A 21,016-nucleotide genomic window follows, 5' to 3' on the forward strand; every position below is an offset into this window, starting at 1 on the left:
ATAAGCTTAATATAAGACTACTGAAGAATCAGAGAAAATGAGGGCTGTCAGTTTGTCAAGATTTTTATGAGTGAGACAAAGATGTGGAATTAAAAATGTTTTTCTAGTTACTTTAAAGAGAAAATCAGTATAACAGAAGCATGTTAAATGAGGAGAAGGAAACCGGGATTCACTGGGAGCAGACTTCTGGAGAAGTTAGTGTAGATAGAAGAGTTTTTGATGTCAGTCACATGACACAGCAGCTCATAACTCAGAATGTTCTTAATTAAAATAGTTAAAATACATATAAGTTCTTAATTAAAATCTTTTAGCAATACTAAGGATATGGATCATTTACATGTTTGGAAACACACTTGGGTAGTACAATAGAACTTGCTGTGTTGCATTAGCATACCTGAAGCAAAGCATGATGTTTTATCTGCATAAATGACTGGGAATTGGACTGAAATCTTTTGTTCTGTTCACAAGTCTCTGTAAATGCTTTTGCCTTAGGACCCCTGTGAACATCCTCCCAAGCTACAGATAGCTTATGATATGAAGGAAAACTTTGGGTAAATAATTACAAACAAAAGAATCCTTCATCAAGTTTGTAAGGCAAGGGAGGCAGGCATGTCATCTTCCTAGCACCACACAATGGTTCCCTTTCACTTGGAATATAAATCTTGTGAAAGAGAAATAGTAGTTTTTGATAGCAGGGTCTTTGTTGTGGGGTTCCATAGCCTGACATCTACTTTAAAACAATGAAGTTTATTACAGGAATAAGAAGCTTTCTGGGACTGGAGTAACAAGAGAAGTGACCCAGTTGAGAGGACTCTAGGAAAGACCTCCCTGTCCAGATGAAAGGTAACATCACTGAACATCACTGCTTTATGAAGATATGTGAGGAGCCCTGACAGGTCCTCCTTTGAGAGAAGAGATGCACCAGCCGCGCTGGAGACAGTAAAGATCTAAAGCTGAAATACATTATTTCATTAGCACTTCACAGTCCTGAAGAAGGACTGAAGTCAAGGTTGGCGACCGGACGCTTCAAGTTTGCATAATGCAGTATATTTATTTGGAGACAATTTTCCCATTTTTGGTCCCCTTTTGCTTCTCTTCTTCATCCTTGTTAGGAAACTTTAAACTCCGACTGACTCCCTGCCAGATATATTGTGCTCTTGCATGTGCATCATCATGCCTTCAGTCTTTGCAGAGATTACCAGAGCATTTACCATGATTTGTCTAAAATATTTCAAAATCAAATGTCTGCTTGAAGCTACGGGGAAAAAAAATTGCCTATTCCTTCTGCATAACATATGTAAGATATAGCTTCTATTCACTGAAGGCAAATGTTTTATTGTACAGATTAAGAGCTAAATTTCTTGATCTTCTTGTGTTGATCTTTATTGTATGAATAGGCATTTGTGGGGAATGCCACTGAGTGAAATGGGTGCTTCCCTTCTGCCAGAAGGTGGCAAGTTTGGAGTAAAAAGGTGGATTTGTGTTTAACACTTAGAGCTGCCTTTATATTTATTTTTCCTCCCCAGCACAGTGTTGTTACCTCTTAGACAGGTTGTTTTTTAAGACCATGTTAAGAAATGGGAAACATAATTTTTCTGATTAAAAATAGGAAATAGGATTTCTGAGCACAGCAGGAAGAAGGGAGTAAAGGCAAATAAGAATGTCCTAAAATCTACCCATGTAATTAAACTGCCTGAGCACTCAGCTGAAGAGCTGCAGGTATGGTCACACACATATATGGAGAATCATATATATTTTGAATGAATCTACTAAATAAATTATTTTAACAAAATTCTGGTTCTTGCAAGTTGACCACAATATAAAATTCACACAATGTGCTTCTCATATGCCAAGTCAGGATAAACCTGAAAAACTTTTTTACAGTTCTTAACGAACTATAACACACCACTGGTGCCATTCTTAGCAATGAAAGCTGTTGTATGCAGAAGATCCCTTAATTACTGGAAGTGCCCATTTATTTAGTTCTATAAGCAGAGAACAAGAATCCCTGTGATGGTCCAGACATGGAGCCCCCCGGTGAGAGACACTCATGTGGGTGCCATGCAGGAGCCCAAGAGCAGCAGTGGCTGTTCCTTCCCTGGGGCTGGGGTTCTGGTTATCCTTGGACCTTGCTTGAACCAGGGCAATGCCCTATGGAGGCTTTGCTGCAAGCGCTTCAGGCAAACTGGATACGGTCTTTAGTAAACAGTACAGGAAGATAACTGGAAGTATCCAGTAAACAAAAACACAAACACCTTAGCTGCCAACTATGCTCATCTTCTGTGGTTTCAGCACTTTGTGACATTAATCCAGGCTTAGCATAGCCACTACTCATTTTATGCATCTTCTGACTCCTTTCTAAATGCTGTCCCAGAGACTGGTCAATGCTTTGTGCTCATTGCATCCTCTTTTTCCAGTGCCTTGTCACATTATGTCGTGGGGCTCCTTGAGACTTTTACTTTCTTTGCAATTTTGGGCACTATATTGAATGCTACCTGACATCCCTCACAGCTTAATTTTTCATTGCCTTGAGCAAATTTTAATTCTAGTTATTATCTAGATTTAATAAAGTGAAGCACAGAGGCTAAATGAATCACCAGAGGTCACTTGGTGAGCAAATGGAACAGCCTGGAGTAAAACAGGCTTTCTTCCTTGGCATTTATCGTATTTATAATTTGAATTCCAGCAACTGTTTGAAGTCTTCACTAAGATTGTGTTGTATCAGGCAAACAAAGAACAAGTCCATGCACTGAACAGCAAGTATTGGAACTGATTAGACCTGGGAAACAAAAGAGAAGGGATTATTATCTCTTACAAATGCAACTTTAATGCACAGGGATTAAGGGAGGGGCCGTCAGTTGAGAAAAGCACAGTGAGCAATTTTTGACATGTCCTGAAATGACACAGGAAATCTGTGGCAGTCAGGAAGTAAACACAGACCTGAGTTTTAATAAATGATTGAACTCCAAGAGTACCCATTATAGTCATATTTTCCCAGTGCTGTTTCTACAATAAAACTGAGGATTTGGTGCAAAAGCTCAGTCCCTAAGATGTCAGAAGTGTGTGTGACCGTGACTAGGCCAGTGTTTTGGGTAACGGAGTGTCCTTCTCTCTGGGGTAACTACTTCTAGAGAAAAGAGACCTGAATTTGAATCTGAGGGAATAAGCATCCAAAGGGATTATAAATCCTAGCTTTGTGGAGACATTCTTGGTCTGGACAAAACGTAACTTTTCAAGAAGGCTGCAGACTCAAAACTGCTTCTTTTTCCTTTGCTTGGAAAAAATAGTGAGCACTGCTTTTTTTCATAAAACAGAAAAAAAATTCCAAGTTTTTCAAAGCTAAAGTATTGTTACCATCCGTGTAACAGTAGTTAAAATCCGTGGCTTCCTTTATGTTTTTTGAAACCTAAGTTGTCATTTAACAAATCTGCAATTATCAATGCATGCAAATTAATGCCTATGGAATAAAATGATCTTTATTAAAAAGAAATCCCCTTAAAGAAAAATATACATTCAAAATCATCCTTTAATAGTTGGTTACCAGGGAACAATTTCTTTAAGGTGGATTTATATGCTTTTCTGAGCAGAATAGCTAAAGAGAAACAAATCAAGGAAACAAGTAAAGGAAACAATAAGTTGAGAATAAGTTGGGAAATAGGAAGCCTCTGTTTTGGGGACTTTCTTAAATTAACTGAAGGATTACAATTTTTATTTTATTTTATTTTATTTTATTTTATTTTATTTTATTTTATTTTATTTTATTTTATTTTATTTTATTTTATTTTATTTTATTTATTTTATTATTTTTTTTTTGTGCGTGTGAGTTATTTACCTACCCAGAATTTTATTTCTACAAGTAAGCTCTTCATGCACATTTTCTGACCTTCATATTCTGCCTTTAGGTTTCTTTCATTTGAAATTCAGAAGAACCTAGAATATCACTTGAATCATTCTCCTAACTCCGAAAACAGCCTCTGGAATTGAAAGGTGTTTATTTTGTCACTCATTTTTCAATCTGAGTCTATGAATGTTTCAGATTTTTCTGAGACTCTCCCTGCAAATGCAAACAAAACTAAACTATATGTGCAGATCATGTACTCTTACACAATTCTTATTCTTTCTTGTTTGCACATACATACAAGAGGGCAAGCAAGGAGGTGCTCATTTGTGTAATTTCTGAGAAAATAATTCTGTATGAGAAGGTTCAGGTTTTCTTTGTAACACTTTTTTTTGTTGTTGTTGTTTTTTTTTTTTTGTTTTTTTTTTTTGTTTGTTTGTTTTGGTTGCGTATTTTGAGAAACCTGACAGCAGTGCAAAGCTACTTTTCAAATGAAAATCAAACAAAAATGCATATGTTGCAAACACCTTAATACAGAACTAGAGAATGTATATTAATAACCTTGACACATTTCAGGGTGACTTTGTAACTCTTTTAAAACACTGCAATCATTCTGGATACTTAAAATATGATAATAAGTGTTTTGCATGTATAAATCATTAATGAGGATTTGCAGAGTGCTTTGAAATCCTTTAATATGAAACTTCCGCAGGCTGTTTCCAATGACTGTCATTGCTTTGGGACCTTTACAAAGACATCTACTGTATAGGAATGCTTTAGAAGATGAGGACCACAGATTGAAAGATTATTAACAAAGAAAAAAAAAAAAAAGGAAAATATTAGCAAGTAAGAAAATTAAATAGTTTTTAGAGAAAAGTGGTGGAGCATAAACACTTTCTATGCTGAAATCTTCTCATATTTCACGAGATAAGATGGTACCTCAGATATATTACTTTCAACATCTTGTCCAAAGAGATTTACTCATATAGTTCAGGAGTTTATACATTCAAGTTGCTGAGAGAGTTTTTCACACACAACTATAAATGTAATTCAAGTATTATGAGAGAGTCCTCTTTACTGCTTATCAACATTGTCCAAAGAGCTGATTGCTAAGACCACATGCAACCACATTATACCACTCATCTGAGGGTAGGAGCCAGCTCTCTTAGAGTATAAGATTATAAAATTAGGGAGCATAGAATATATAAAAATTTCTTCTCCTTGTACATCAGTTCCTGTGCACTCATTCCCCTGAGCATACAGATTCCCTGAACATGGCCAGTGACAGAGGGCACTAAAGTAATAACCACTGCCTTCAATATTGCTTCGTATGGAGCCTGGTGGTTCCCTGTAATCCTTTCTCTGAGATCCTCAGGAGTCTGACTTTGAAGGTGGGTAAAAGTTGTGAGAGACCTCCAGGGAGAAAGAAGAAGTCGACCAAATGCCTCCTGCTTTACAGCGAAAGCTAATGTTCACTCCAATTGAAAAATGATCAGAGGTTTTGGTTGCCAAAGCCACAATGCCTCAAATGAGAAAGAGTTTTAGAAATGATTTGACTTGAAAGCCAAGACATATCTGAGCAGCTCCAAATTTAAATCCAGAAGTAACTAGTCACCGTGATGATCTGTTTATCTTTCCAAGCAGTGGGCTCCAACTCCCAGCCCATCTGTCTGTTGTCCTTAAGAGTACCACAGCTAAATTATGATTTGAAGGGAGAGATGAATGGAGAACAAGAGTATTGGACTGATGACAGGCAGCCTGCTAAATACACTAGTAATTGTGCCATTGATAAGTGACCAGTCCTTCAAATACGTTTATAAAAAGAGAAAATCTGTCAGTGATATGACTTTTATCCAGAGACAATATGATTAACATTATTATTTCTAACCTTGGTGGTAAAAATCATTGCAATGACAGAAATCTATGGAATGGTGTTTATTTGCATCTACGGGGGTCACCCAAGATTCTTTAAGGTGGGAGTGGGATCTAATGAGAATGCAGTGTAGGAAAAAAATTGCATTATGAGGCAAGAAATCATGACCTGATTAAGACCTGATTGGTGGTATGACATGCGTGACTTTGATCTGTTTATCATAAAGGGATTCTATTACTCAATTCATGGGTGTCTGAAGCCTGTACCACACTTTAAGTATAATAACACAGCACTTTGCATGTATAAATCATTAATGAATACTTGTGATATGACATTTGATCCAAGGAGGCCACAGAGCTTCCTGATAAGAGTTACTGCCCCAGGGATCCTTCTAACACACCTTATAATTTAGAAGGGATTTACAGATTTATTTTTTTTTTACCATTCTATTAGAGAAGGAAACAAGTAGCAGGTAAACAACTCCAGATAGGAAATCTGTCTGTGGGGAAGGGCAGATCTCAAGGTATGTGAGGCACTTTCCCTGATGAGCTTGTTCTGTGGGCTGTCAGCTACACCTTCTGACACAACAACCCAAGAATGAATTATGCAGGAGAGGAAAAAACTTTGTCATCCTTTGTGGCTGCAACTTTTCACCCTCATACTGACTGACAGACCCTTTAATCAGGATCAATGCCCAAACAAGCATCCTGGGGGGCAACCAAAGCTTGTGTTCAGAATGATGCTATCCATCAGAAAGGGCGAGGAAGGCCAGAAAGATCTTTTTCTTAAAACAAAAACAAAAACAAACAAACAAACAAAAAAACACTGAAGTACCATTTTCTGTCTAGACAACACACTGATGTAGAAGCAATTACAATGTAGCAGCCTCTTCAGTCTCATGGCAAGTCTCAAATCCTTCCTTCTCTCACCTGAAGAAGTCTACTTGCCTTGGGATCACTGGGTGTAAATTTTTACTATGAATCTGGAGCAGACATATGGCGCTAGCTATGCAGGTAAATGCTTTAATTAGTATTCTCTTAGTAGAACTGAGGAAATAATTTTTCACCGAGATGGACAAGCTGGTGAAAGACAAACAGAGAGAAGCAATAAGTCACAGAATTTGTATAAAATGCAAATTATGCAGTAACAACAGGAACAGACACAGAAGTTGTGGCAGCAGGCTAATGCTCAGGAAAGTGGGTGGTTTGTGTTGGTGGTTTAAAAAAAAACAACATACCATATTCCAGCTTTATTTTGTTGCCTGGTGCTGCTGCACTACATAGTCATAAGAATTTAGAGTAGATGAAGATCTGCTCCAGAATTTTTATAAAAGGTTACTATTATGACACACAAAACTACTTTTTAATGAAAAATGTAATAACTCTGGTTTGAAGCTATTAAATGCTGTCTGCTTATGGAGTAACCATGACTCTCAAATTTAAAGTGATGTTATTATCCAAGTGACATATCTGTTTAAATTTTGTCATATACTTGGAATATTTACATACTATATGTACTTTGTATGTCTCAACCATTAATGAATATTTGAGACTAGCTTTGAAGTTCTAATTTTAAAGAAGCCAAAGAAGAAGCTTCAATATTGTTATACAGCCCTAGGGATCTGTAGACAGACACACCTCACTGGCTTCTAAACGTATAATAGAGGTAAATGAAAGATCAAGATGGTGATATTGCTAGGTAGAAAATTTTATTTTAAGTGAAATACACTTTTAAAAATGAAATTATATTTTATAAAACATTTCCATCAATCAGGTAATTGATCACCTATTTCACCTCAAAGATCACCATTGGATGAATTCCCAATTAATTTGTTTTTGTTTCTCAGTTGCAGTGAAATATGTTTTGGGGATGATAGTGGGCTTGACTCATGCTCTAATGTAGACAGAGAAATAAGTACTGAACTCAGAATAATAATCATAAAATAACAAAACTGGATGTGATGTTTTGTAGGAACACTGATAGATATATAATTTGATCCTTTCATAGTCAAATTCTTGTTTTGCTGTAGTCATGATGCATTAGGCATGATTTTAATGAACAAAATTAAAACATTTCTCAGAAATGTTTCATACAATGGAGAAAAAAAAATCAAGCTTCAGACTTTGTTCATTTTTCTTCATTTGGTTAGCCAAAATTACCAACTCAAATTATTTGAATCTAATATAAGTAATTGTTTAGTACACCACCTCAATGTAGCACTTGGTTTTCTGTGTTTTGGTATGGTAATAAATCAACAGAAAGTATGTGTCCAAGCAATTACATGGATGCCATCTTCTCATGATGTCAATTGATTTAATGTCTTTCCTATAGGAGAGGTGTCTGAATACTTTAAGTGGATGTTCTGCATACAAAATTGTTATTCAAGTACATGAAATCTTAGTGTATTACATCCATAACTAGATAAGGAAAACAACTGTTTCAATAACCCATATCCAACATCAGATGAGAAATGCTCTGTAGAGTAATTTTGGATTACTTTAAAAAATCAGCTAATTTGCTGTGCTAAATCCCTAAATCAGTGTCTCTTAAGGTGCAACACTTTATCCTTTGAGTTTCATCTCAAATATTTAATGAGTTTTTTTTTTTTTTTTTTTTTTTTTTTTTTTCTTGTACTGTCATGGTCTCTACTGCTGCCAGTGCATGGATGATTCAAAGTCCTGTTGTGAGAACAGTTTTGTCTGTACTTCACAGGTGCCTGGACTGCCTGATGATGCACAATGGACTGTGATTGATATCTTGAATGTGCAATTCAGTCTCTGCCCTGAAGAAACTGCTGAACTGTGTAGTTCATTGTCCTTGAATGGTTCGAACAAGAGTCCAAAAGTCTGAAAGTTTTTGGTCTCAGCTTATTGAGACAATTCTCACTCTGACTGATATCAGGAAAGGATTCAGAAATCTAACTACTAGTGGCTTCTTTTTCTGACTACATCCCAAAATATGAGATTTCCTTCAAGAATTCATTGGTTTACTGTTGGAAGTCAGAAAAAAAAAAGGGAAACATACTCCTTAAGATGTTTTACAGAAATTAAAGGATTGAAGTTTTAAGTTGCCTTGGAGAATACATTATAAACCACAATACGATTTCTGAAATAAAATAGTTAATTTGACCAAAAAAAAAAAAAAAAAAAAAAAAAGTTCATATTACACAGGGGATGTGTTGTAGTTATGATTTACTAAAAAAAAGTAATTCACTGTAAAATATATATCAAGGCCATATACGAACTTGATTTCTACAACAAATCTAAGAACTACATAAAAATACCTGGAAAATATTTTCTGCAGATGATGTAAATTTTCTCATTTTATAGCTGCTTAGGATGAGTCTGGCATCATTCTAATTTCTAAATGGCCCCAAGACAAGTAGGTGACTAAACTAACAGAGAGAGGAGGAAAAGACCAGTGCTTTTCAAGCAGAGTGCCATAAATGGCCAAATTACATTAATAAAGTATACTGTGATCAAAATTCATTTGATCTGCAATTATGATGCAAAAGACAAAGATCTAAGGTAGAAGAGACATACCATTAGCAAGGAATTGCACTGGGAGCATTGCAAACACCAACCCCAAAGACTGTGTCACTAGCACTGACTGCTTTGCATTCAAGACGAACTTGTTGGTACAAAAATGACAAATGCATGGGGTGCCTCTGGGCCTGGGGCAGCCTGGAAGAGTATAAAAGCCCATCCAACATTAAGCTCCCTCATCCACTTCTCTTGCCTTCTCCTCCTTGGTGAAAAAGGTGAGCTGCAAGAGCCTTCTCCTCACTCCCCTCATTCTCTTCTTCTCCTCTTGGCCTTCTGACCCTGACTGAGTCTGCCTCCATGTAGCTTTGATGTGGGCCTTGCTACTCACTCCATCATTGTTCTGCTTGTCACTGAGAGAAGAGGTGGGAGAAGGACTTAGGCTGTCTTTGCAGGGGTCCTTGAGCACCCAGGCCCCCAAGCCCCTCTCTGTCATTGTGCACCCTGTGCTCCCCAGACTATGTCTTCCATCTTGGCCAGCAGGCTGTCAGGCTGCTGCTGACATGCTGCATGTGTTTTCCCTGCTCTCTCTCCCAGGTGCGCCTCCATCCCGCAGCCATGTCCTGCTACGATCTGTGCCGTCCCTGTGGGCCAATCCCACTTGCCAACAGCTGCAACGAGCCCTGTGTCCGGCAGTGCCAGGACTCCCGTGTGGTGATTGAACCATCTCCCGTGGTGGTGACCCTGCCCGGTCCCATCCTCAGCTCCTTCCCCCAGAACACCGCTGTGGGATCCACCACCTCAGCTGCCGTTGGCAGCATCCTGAGTGCTGAGGGAGTGCCCATCTCCTCCGGGGGCTTTGGCCTCTCTGGCTTTGGTGGCCGCTACAGTGGCAGGAGGTGCCTGCCCTGCTAAAGCCCACGAGGATGTCCAGTGATCGCATCGACCAGGAAGCCCGAAGCCAGGTGCTGGACTGAGGACGGAGCTGCTGGCCAGAGTTTCCAGATGGGCTGAGCACCCTTGTGGCCTCCTGCAGAGCAGAGAGGGAAGCCAGGGTGCTAGCCTGCGCTGTCTGGAAACATGGCCAGCAGACATCTTCTTCTCCCACTTTCTTCATTGCATGACAAGTCCTTGTTTTCTGCTGCTGTCCTGTGCCATGGGTTCATCTGGAAGCAAGTCAAGAGTGTTCTGTTTGTTCTTCCTCTTCCCATGTGAGGGAGGAAGACATGCAACCCATTGTGTTGAAGTGGGATCTGACTGCCAGCTGTCCTTGTGGCAGCTTGGACTGGATCCCTTCCTCCTAGTGCTGCTTTGATTCCTTCTTCAGACTCATTAAAGTTTATGCTGCATTGTAATCTGTGTCTCCTCATATTCCTTCCCTATTGGGATTCCCAGCCATTCTCTGTAGAGGGAATGGGCATGTCCTGAATTGTAATATTCTGGTTAGCCACCACATCATCTCTCTGTGCATACACTAATGTTTCTGAATCACTCAATGAGTCCAGCAGAGCCGCACAGTCACTGTTTCTGTGTCTGCAAGACCATTCTCCAGCAGCATTCAAGTGAGGGATTTTGGCAAGTCCCTGTCTGACCCTCTCCTACCACAGCAAGGAGAGGAAGAAATCATCCTGGATGCATTTGTTGTGCTTTTCTACCGTTCTGCCCCAACCTGCAAGAGCACCAGCATCAGGGAGGAAAGTAGCATGGTTTGTGTGTGGTTGTTGTGTCCAATTACAACAGGCTCTGGTGATTGCTCCTGCCATGGGGGATGCAGGTGACAATGAGCTCCATAGCCCTACTTCCCATATGCTCTATTCCTCAACAGGAGATTTGTTTGTCTGTGTCACCCACTCCTGCTTGAGGCAGAGTGCGGGGCACCTCTCATGCTATCCTCTATACTGGGGAAATCCTACAACACTTTACACCATAGCTAAAGGCCTGCCTTCCCTGACTGACTGCTTTTTCAGGCAAAGTCCTGAGTCTTGCTGTGTGGGAAGACCCTCAGGAAACACACTCTTTGTTAATAATCCTTATCTACCCTGAGCTGACAGTGGGAGAAAAGTGCTGTGAACAGCTGATATCTGGGAGAGAAGGCAACAACTGCAGCAGGTGACCAGGGAACGTAGGGAACTGCAGGGAACTGGAGCTTTGGGGCAGAGTAGCATTCTGAAGACTGACTGCTGGGTAGCACTGGCCAGTGGGAAACCACATATGTGTGAGTGTGCTGAGATGCATGGGGAGAGGAAATTGAGGGAAATGATTGTTGTGCTTTGCACTGTGCTGGTGCGGCCTCACATTGAGTGTTGAGTTTTGGCTGCCACAGTATAAGAAGGTTATAAAACTATTAGAGTGTCCAAAGGAGGGCTACAAGTTGGTGAAAGGTCTCGAGGGAAAGACATACGACCAGTTTTCTCAGTCACCTGTGTTTTTCAGCCTAGAGAATAGGAGACTGAGTGGAGGCCTCCTTGCAGCCTACAGCTTCTTCATGAGGGAAATTAAAGGTAGGCCCTGTTCACTTCTCTGTGGTGACAGTGGCAGGACCTGAGGGAATGGCATGGATCTGCAACAAGGGAGGTTCAGGCTGGATGTTAGGAAAAGCTTCTTCACTCTGAGAAGGCAGTCAGCACTGGAACAGGCTCCTCCTGGGAGTGGTCATGGCACTGAGGCTGCCGGCATTCAGGAAGCGTTTGGAAACCACTCTCAGACGTATATTCTTATTGTTTGGTGGTCCTGTGTGGAGATAGAAGTTGTACTTGATGATCCTTGTGGGTCCCTTCTAACTCAGGATATTCTAGGATTCTATGAAGCAGAGGTCGTGATGCATACTTTCCTCTATAGACATCCTGCTGTCATTCTCAGGCCATGCCAGCTTGTGATGAGTTTTCGTGTTGCATGGAAAGTTTTCCAAGCATTTTGCAGTGGAGGTTATTGAATTAGCATGCAGTTTGAAAGCAGAAGTTGCAGGAAGCCTTGAGGAGGAGGAAGGAGGAGTTGTGAAGCCACTACATCACTGCACTGACCTTTGGTAGTGTGAGGGGTGTAGACTTAGCATGTGTTGGAAAGGGGTGTCTCTCCTCAAACATCCTTCTTCTGTTGACTGGGGACTTCAGGAGGCTGCCCAGCCAAAGGAGGGAAGGGCAAAGAACATGTGAATTTCTCCTATGTGAGACTGCAGACAGTCTAAAAGCCAACAGCTTATCCAACCTGACTCGCATGTTCAGACCTAACATAGAATTATTTATTATGTGAAGCATTGGCAATGGCCACTCCTATCATAGAAAGCTGTTTTTAAGTCATACCTTGTGTTTTAGTATGGGAAGGAAATGTGAGATAAGCATTTTTGAAATCGTCAAAGTAAGGCTCTTTAGGATATGAGGCTGTCATCAAATACTGTAGCTGAATACCCCTCATCACTACTGTATCATTTCCATGTGCTGATGCATCATTTCCAATGGAAATATTTTGGTCTATAATTCTGTCCATTTAAAGGAGTGTGCATGGCAAAATAGCCATGTCATGAAAAGGGTGCATTAATTGGAACAAAAAATAGTGTCCCCATTTACTTTGACTTCACAGTTTTGCATAGAAGATGAGCTTGTTGTGAAACATATTCAAGCCCAAAAGGTGTCTCTGCGCCTGGGGCAGTCTGGAACAGTATAAAAACCCATCCAACAACAGGCTCCCTCATCCACTTCTCTTGCCTCCTCCTCCTTGGTGAACAAGGTGAGCTGCAAGTGCCTTCTCCTCACTCCCCTCTTGCTCTTCTCCTCTTGGCCTTCTGGCCTCCACCAAGGCTCTGCCTCCATTAGGTTTGGTGTGGGCCTTGCTCCTTGACTCTGCTCCCTCTGCTGCTGTTCTGCTTGTCACTGAGGGGGAAGGTGGGAGGAGGTTTGGAGTGTGTTTGCAGAGGCCCTTGGACCCCTCTCTGTCCTTGTCGACTGTGTCCCTGTTCCCCAGACTATGCCTTCTGTCTTGGCCAGCAGGCTGTCAGGCTGCTGCTGACATACTGCGTGTGCTTTCCCTGCCCTCTCTCGCAGGTGTGCCTCCATCCCGCAGCCATGTCCTGCTACGATCTGTGCCGTCCCTGTGGGCCAACCCCGCTTGCCAACAGCTGCAACGAGCCCTGTGTCCGGCAGTGCCAGGACTCCCGTGTGGTGATTGAACCATCTCCCGTGGTGGTGACCCTGCCCGGTCCCATCCTCAGCTCCTTCCCCCAGAACACCGCTGTGGGATCCACCACCTCAGCTGCCGTTGGCAGCATCCTGAGTTCTGAAGGAGTTCCCATCTCCTCCGGGGGCTTTGGCCTCTCTGGCTTTGGTGGCCGCTACTATGGCAGGAGGTGCCTGCCCTGCTAAAGCCCACGAAGATGTCCAGTGAGCACATCGACCAGGAAGCCCGAAGCCAGTTGCCGAACTGAAGATGGAGCTGCTGGCCAGAGTTTCCAGATGGGCTGAGCACCCTCGTGGCCTCCTGCAGAGCAGAGAGGGAAGCCAGGGTGCCAGCCTGCGCTGTCTGGAAACACGGCCAGCAGACATCTTCTTCTTTTCCCACTTTCTTCTGTGCATCATGAGCCGTTGTTGTCTCCTGCTGTCCTGTGCCATGGGTTCATCTGGAAACAAGTCAAGAGTGTCCTGTTTCTTCTGCCTCTCACCATGTGAGGGAGGAAGACATGCATCCCATTGTGTTGAAGGGGGGTCTGACTGCCAGGTGTCCTTGTGGCAGCGTGGGCTGGATCCTTTCCTCCATGTGCTGCTTTGATTCCTTCTTCAGACTCATTAAAGTTTACACTGCATTGTAATCTGTGTGTCATCATGTTCCTTTTCTTTATGGATGCCCAGTGAAGCTGTCCAGGGAGAAATGTGATGTCTTGGAGTGGAAAAGCATGGGTGAATATGGCCCTAATATGGACCTCCTTCATGTCTGGAGGAGTTAGCTAGCCTGAAGAAAGATGGTCATTAGTGGAGATATGGAGAGGTGGAAGGGTGTCTGGTGTTTGCAAGCTAAAATGAGAGTGTCGAAGATGTAACCCAAGAGATTTGTCACCAACATGGGAGGTTTGCTGCTGTCTTCCAATTTATGAGGCAAACCTTTGAATTTGTGGAAGGTATGCTTGTGAAGGCCAGTGCCCATCTGGATGAAGCTCTGGTGGTATATTACAGCTCTAAATATTTTGTTCTGCCCATCTCTCCCCACGCATATCTGCCAAAGCCTCAGATTGGAAAGAGTCCCAAAGAAGATAAAGGGAGAAGTGGAAGCTAGGGCAATCTATTAGAGGATGGTGTGAGCTCCTATTTTTGGGTTTAAGTCCCTCCCTCCTCTGCTATTTTTCTCTGTGGGCAATCCCTTACTCCAGGCCCTCCAGTCCTCACTGAGGTTGAGTGGGAAGCTTCTCTTTTGCTCTACCCTCTGGAGGACAGTATAATTTTGCACCAGATGGGTATATTCTCTTAAAGACAGCAACCACCAAAAAGATCCATGCATCTGTCCTTGATGGGAGACCCTCTAAAATGCACTTTGCTCTATGTTTTTAAGGCATCCTGTTTCATCTCCAGAATACAGGAGTTGTTAAAAGATACAACTGGGGATAGAAGTCAACATCCTCAGTATGCCGTCTGAGAGTAGTGTGTTACAAGATGCTTGAGGTCTTGTATAGACCCTTTGTATGTGATTCTGCATTGGAGACTATGGAGAAATGATAGAAACATGTATTTTTGCATGCAATGTCTTTCTTGTGGAGAGTTTTTAATGAAAGCAGCATGTATGGGAAACTGGTGCCCTGTATAGTTTAAAGATGATTAAAATTCCTTTGTATATGGAGATCGTTATTTTCCGTGCAGCAATGCTGTGTTGCAGTCACACTGTGGATTTATTCTGCATGCAGATTTGCTTAGATGAACATGCCCTGTCACCTTAAAAGCTCCTTTCATCTTCTTAAATGAGGAATTTGGTTGGGCCTCTGTGATTAGAGAGTTGCCTATGTCTGGTGGAGTCCCAGCCTCACTGGGGAAGGCATTTTGTCCACCCCGTGGGATGAGGTCGTGAGCTGTGTACATGTATGCTTAATATCCCAAGCTGGGCTGTTGTTCCCCTGAGAAATGTGCTGCCTCAGGAAAGCACAGGGTGTGGCTTGGTGTTGCCCCCTTGGCACATATCCGCAGGGAGGTCCTGATACCTGCTGCTCACCCAGATGCCCTCGGTGGACCTCCCAGACCTCCCTTGTTTCTGGGCAGGGTTGTGTGTAGCATGGAAATGTTGCCGTGTGTTTTTGTTAGAGTGGTTTCTTCAAGAAAGCAGCATATCTAGATAATACTGACTTTGGAAAAGCAAAATCATTCTTTCTGAAGCATGCTTGGTCTGGTTATTGGGGACTAACAGACAACAGTGAAGGAGGTGAGAAAGCAAAACAGCCAGGATAACTGGACTGTGCAATGCCAGTTCAAAAGGAGAGTACAAAACACCTGACAGCGCAGTCATCCTGCTGTAAAAATAATGCCTACGAAAGATTTAAAAGCCTTGGAGTCACAGAGAGCAACAGATTTGACCAGTCCTTGGATAAGGATCTGCTCTCTAATCAAATGAAAATATTGGAAGAAAAAAACAAAAACAAAAACAAAAGCAAACAACAAACAAACAAAACAACAACAACAAAATCAAAAAGCACCAAAAAAAATGCTACATTCATAACAGTCTAATATGCCTAAGAAGGGGAAAATGCTGATGTCAACTAAAAACATGGCAAAACTCCTCTGACGTGGTTGAAACATCTGCCTGATTTTAACTATAATTTCCAATGGAAATATTGGCCTATAATACTGGAGCTTGAAAGGAGACTGCATGATGGAATGGACATGTCATGAAACAGCAAAATGAAAAGGGAGCATTGCAGGGAAAATAAACAATGAGCCAATTTACTTAATTTGGAAGCTCAGCATAAAATATGAGCTTGTTGGTAAACACATTCAAAATGCAAATGGTCCCTCTGTGCCTAAGGCAGTCTGGAACAGTATAAAAACAAATCCAACAGTAAGCTCCCTCATTCACTTCTCTTGCCTTCTTCCCTGGTGAACAAGGTGAGCTGCAAGTGCCTTCTCCTCACTCCCCTCATTCTCTTCTTCTCCCCTTGGCCTTCTTGCCTTAAAAAACTCTTTGCCTCTGTTAAGCTCTTGCTGTGGCCCTTCATCCTTGACACTCCTCGCTCCGTTGTTAACCTCCTTGACACTGAGAGGGGAGGTGGAGGAGGTCTTGGACTGTCTTTGCAGGGGCCCTTCGGTCCCTCTCTGTCCTCGACCTGGACTCAAGCCTGTCCCTGCTCCCCAGACTATACATTCTGTCTTGGCCAGCAGGCTGTCAGGCTGCTGCTGACATGCTGCGTGTGCTTTGCCTGCCCCCTCTCCCAGGTTCGCCTCCATCCCGCAGCCATGTCCTGCTACGATCTGTGCCGTCCCTGTGGGCCAACCCCGCTTGCCAACAGCTGCAACGAGCCCTGTGTCCGGCAGTGCCAGGACTCCCGTGTGGTGATCCAGCCCTCTCCCGTGGTGGTGACCCTGCCCGGCCCCATCCTCAGCTCCTTCCCCCAGAACACCGCTGTGGGATCCACCACCTCAGCTGCCGTTGGCAGCATCCTGAGTGAGGAGGGAGTGCCCATCTCCTCCGGGGGCTTTGGCCTCTCTGGCTTTGGTGGCCGCTACAGTGGCAGGAGGTGCCTGCCCTGCTAAAGCCCACGAGGATGTCCAGTGAGCGCATCGACCAGGAAGCCCGAAGCCAGGTGCCGGACTGAGGACGGAGCTGCTGGCCAGAGTTTCCAGATGGGCTGAACACCCTCGTGGCCTCCTGCAGAGCAGAGAGGGAAGCCAGGGTGCCAGCCTGCGCTGTCTGGAAACACGGCCAGCAGACATCTTCTTCTTCTCCCACTTTCTTCTCTGCATCACGAGTCCTTGTTATCTCCTGCTGTTCTGCGTCATGAGTTCATCTGGAAGCAAGTCAAGAGCATCCTCTTTGTTCTTCCTCTGGCCATGTAAGGGAGGAAGAAGTGCTTCCCGTTGTGGTGAAGGGGGGTCTGACTGCCAGGTGTCCTTGTGGCAGCGTGGGCTGGATCCTTTCCTCCATGTGCTGCTTTGATTCCTTCTTCAGACTCATTAAAGTTTTTGCTTCCAAGTAATCTGAGTCTCCTTATGTTCCTTTTCTATTGGGATGTTCTGTGAAGATGTACAGGGAGAAATGTGATGTCTTGGAGTGGAAAAACATGGGTGGATATGGTCCTAATATGGATCTCCTTCATGCCTGTAAGAGATGAGTACCCTTAAGGAATTTGGTCTTTGTAGGAGTGACTGAGAGGTGTGGTATTGGCAAGGTCTTAGAAGGATGTCCAGGAGCTCCCGCTCTCTAATTGTCGTATCACCAACAACCAAGGTTTGATCCTGTCTCCCCGTTGATGAAGCAAACCTTTGAATTGCTGGAAGGTATGTTTGTGCAGGCCAATGCCCAACTGGATGAAGCGCTGATGGTATATTAGCACTCTAAACATTTTGTATTGCCCATCCCTCCTCCAAGCACACCTGCCAAAGCCACAAAGAGGAGGGAGTCCCAAAGAAGTCAAAGGGATAGGTGGCATCCAGGACAGCTTTTAGAGGGTGATGTGAGGCCCCTTTAGATCTTGGCAGGACGCAGATAAATTCAGCCTTGGTGTGTATAATGGCGGCGGAATGCGAATGGCGATGCAAAGATTGTTTTCTCTCCTCCGAAAGGGCTTATGCAGAATCTTTCACTTGTCCTGAAAACACTGCAGAGGACAGGAATAGCGCAGGACAAGTATCATCTTCCCCACTGGAGCATTCCTGTGGTGAAAAGTGTTATGTCTTTCAGGGTACTACGCGTGCATCCCTGTGTCCTGAAGCCAAGTGGGTCTGGAGAAGCCCTGCAGGACCCCTCCAAAAATCCCATTCTGATGCTGTGCAGGCTAGGCTGTGCCTGGGTTGGTCCCAAGCCAATGATTGCTTTGTCCCTCCACCCTGGCCTCAAGCTGGGGAGACCGAGGTTGTGGTAGACCAACAGCTCTGTTCTCAGTCCCCCCTTCCCACACGCTTGTCCTCCGCAGGCAGTGCTGTGCTCCTGCCGCTCTGATCCTGCCTCAGGCAGAGTTAGGGGCACGTCTGGTGCCCTTGCTCATCTGGCTGCCCTTGTGAGGACTCCCAGAGCATGCGTGCTGCTGAGCCGGGTGGGTGGGGTGTGCTGGGGAAATCCTACCAAATATGTGCTTGTGCCTGCTGTGCAGGCAGAATGATGTGTATCAATTACTCAGCATGTGCTTTTGTTATTGAAGCTCTTGTAGTGGCTTTATGTGACAAGGTTTTGGTAGCAGTGGCCCACAGGGGTGGCTTCTGCGAGAAGAATCTAGAAGATGCCCCATTTTAGGTAAGGGCCCACTGCTGGCCAGAGTAGATCCAATAAGCAACGCTGTTTGCACCTCTCTGTGAGCATAATTAAGAAAGGGACACACACACACACACACAAAAAGGTGGTGCTACACAGCATCTGGGGGAGTGAGTCGTGAGAAAGAGCCTTGCAGGCGCCATGGTCAGTGAAGAAGGAGGGGGAGAGGTGCTCCAGGTGCTGGAGCCCAAGTTCCCTTACGGCCTATGGTGTGGACCATGGCGAAGAAGGCTGTCCCTCCGCAGCCCATGGAGTACCACGGTGGAGCAGGGTTCCATGCTGCAGCCCGTGGAGGAGGCCACGGTGGAGCAGGTGGACCTGCACTGAAGGAGGCTGCGGGCTGTGGAGGACCCCTGCCGGACCCAGATCCCGGGCCAGACCTGTGGCCTGTGGAGAGGAGCCTATGTAAGAGCAGGTGACCTGGCAGGAGCTGTTGCCTGTGGGGGACTCATTTTGGAGCAGTTTGCTCCTGATGGATTGACCCTGTGGTACGGACCCATATCTGGAGCAGTTCTTGAAGAGCTGCTGCCTGTGGGAAGTCCACGCACAATCAGTTCAGGAAGGACTGCATCCTGTGGGAGGGACCCCAACGTGCAGGTTACGAGAGTGACTGTGAAGGAGCGGCAGAGACAAATGGTATAGACTGACCACAACACCCGATCCCCCATTCCCCTGGGCCGCTCGAGGGGAGGAGGTTGAAGAGGGCAGATGGGAGGAAAGCATGTTTGGTTTCTTTTCTTTGTTTCTCACTCCTCTAGCTTGTTAGTAATAGGCAATAAATAGTAATAGGCAATAAATCTTACTATCTCCCTATGTTGAGGCTCTTTTGCCCATCACAATAATTATTGAGCGATCTCCCTGTCGTTATCTCAAACCTTGAGCCCTTTTTATCCTATTTTCTCCACCTCTCCCTTTGAGGAGGGGGAGTGAGGGAGCGGTTGTTGTGGAGCTCGGCCGCCCACCCAAGTAAAACAACCACAGCTCTCCAACAGAAACTCTTGGGAGGGCAGCAGCCTTCATTCCCAATTCTTGGAGTTAAGAGGTGTAAAGCAGGAAGGTACAAAGGGGAGAAGTACGATTACAAAAGAAGAGCCAGGCACATTTCTCCCAAGAGAATTGTTAATCTGAGGGAGTCTAAAACCAAGATTAGAGGTGCTCTGCCTAGAAATACAATGACTAAAAGAACCTGAGTAAGCACTGCGTTAAGGAGGGAGATTGATAATGCTGACCCTCACACCTGGAAGTCCATCCTGAAACTTCAAGGCTAGGGAGGAGATGTACGCCAGAAATCAGGGTGAGTGTTGGAGCAAGGCTCCAGGGAGTAAGAGGCTCCCATTCCCTAAAGAGGTAGGACAATCCGCATCATTGTCTTCATCATCTCTTTGTGCTGATGTGTATTTTTGCCCGGAAACATTCTGGCCTCTAATCCTGTGACTTGAAAGAAGCCAGCGTGGCAGAATGGCTATGACATGAGCAAGGAAATGAAAAGGGAGCATTGCAGGGAACAAATAAATGCCAGAGATTCTTAAATTGTAATATTTTGCATGTGAGATGAGCTTGCTAGTAAAAACACTACTTGTGCAAATGGTGCCTCTGGGCCTGGGGCAGTCTGGAACAGGATAAAAACTCATTCAACAGCAAGCTGCCTCATCCACTTCTCTTGCCGTCTCCTCCTTGGTGAACAAGGTGAGCTGTAGGAGCCTTCTGCGTACTCCCCTCTTGCTCTTCTCCCCTTGGCCTTCTGGCCTCCACCGAGGCTCTGCCTCTGTGTAGGTTTGGTGTGGGCCTTGCTCCTTGACTCTGCTCCCTCTGTTGCTGTTCTGCTTGTCACTGAGGGGGAAGGTGGGAGGAGGTCTTGGACTGTCTTTGCAGGGGCCCCGGGACTTCTCTCTGTCCTTGTCGACTGTGTCCCTGTTCCCCAGACTGTGCCTTCTGTCTTGGCCAGCAGGCTGTCAGGCTGCTGCTGACATGCTGCGTGTGCTTTGCCTGCCCCCTCTCCCAGGTTCGCCTCCATCCCGCAGCCATGTCCTGCTACGATCTGTGCCGTCCCTGTGGGCCAACCCCGCTTGCCAACAGCTGCAACGAGCCCTGTGTCCGGCAGTGCCAGGACTCCCGTGTGGTGATCCAGCCCTCTCCCGTGGTGGTGACCCTGCCCGGCCCCATCCTCAGCTCCTTCCCCCAGAACACCGCTGTGGGATCCACCACCTCAGCTGCCGTTGGCAGCATCCTGAGTGAGGAGGGAGTGCCCATCTCCTCCGGGGGCTTTGGCCTCTCTGGCTTTGGTGGCCGCTACAGTGGCAGGAGGTGCCTGCCCTGCTAAAGCCCACGAGGATGTCCAGTGAGCGCATCGACCAGGAAGCCCGAAGCCAGGTGCCGGACTGAGGACGGAGCTGC

The 21,016-nt window shown here is 44.4% G+C and overlaps 1 protein-coding gene and 3 pseudogenes across 4 annotated transcripts; all 4 read left to right on the plus strand.

Moving 5' to 3' along the window:
- Positions 1-9,811: 9,811 nt before the first annotated feature.
- LOC311424994 (feather beta keratin) lies at positions 9,812-10,108 on the plus strand (the record flags this gene model as incomplete). Its single annotated transcript, XM_084500472.1, has 1 exon — positions 9,812-10,108. The coding sequence occupies one exon, from the start codon at positions 9,812-9,814 to the stop codon at positions 10,106-10,108; it is 297 nt and encodes a 98-aa protein (XP_084356598.1).
- Positions 10,109-13,251: 3,143 nt separating this feature from the next.
- Positions 13,252-13,548, plus strand: LOC311424985 (feather beta keratin pseudogene; annotated as a pseudogene). The gene has a single exon. The product of its transcript is annotated as a feather beta keratin pseudogene (transcript).
- Positions 13,549-16,611: 3,063 nt separating this feature from the next.
- LOC311424983 (feather beta keratin pseudogene) lies at positions 16,612-16,908 on the plus strand (annotated as a pseudogene). Its single transcript has one exon. The product of its transcript is annotated as a feather beta keratin pseudogene (transcript).
- Positions 16,909-20,645: 3,737 nt separating this feature from the next.
- LOC311424986 (feather beta keratin pseudogene) lies at positions 20,646-20,942 on the plus strand (annotated as a pseudogene). Its single transcript has one exon. The product of its transcript is annotated as a feather beta keratin pseudogene (transcript).
- The last annotated feature ends 74 nt before the right edge of the window (positions 20,943-21,016 follow it).

Source organism: Aythya ferina, assembly GCF_964211825.1.
Source record: "Aythya ferina genome assembly, chromosome: 29".
NCBI classification, from domain to species: domain Eukaryota; kingdom Metazoa; phylum Chordata; class Aves; order Anseriformes; family Anatidae; genus Aythya; species Aythya ferina.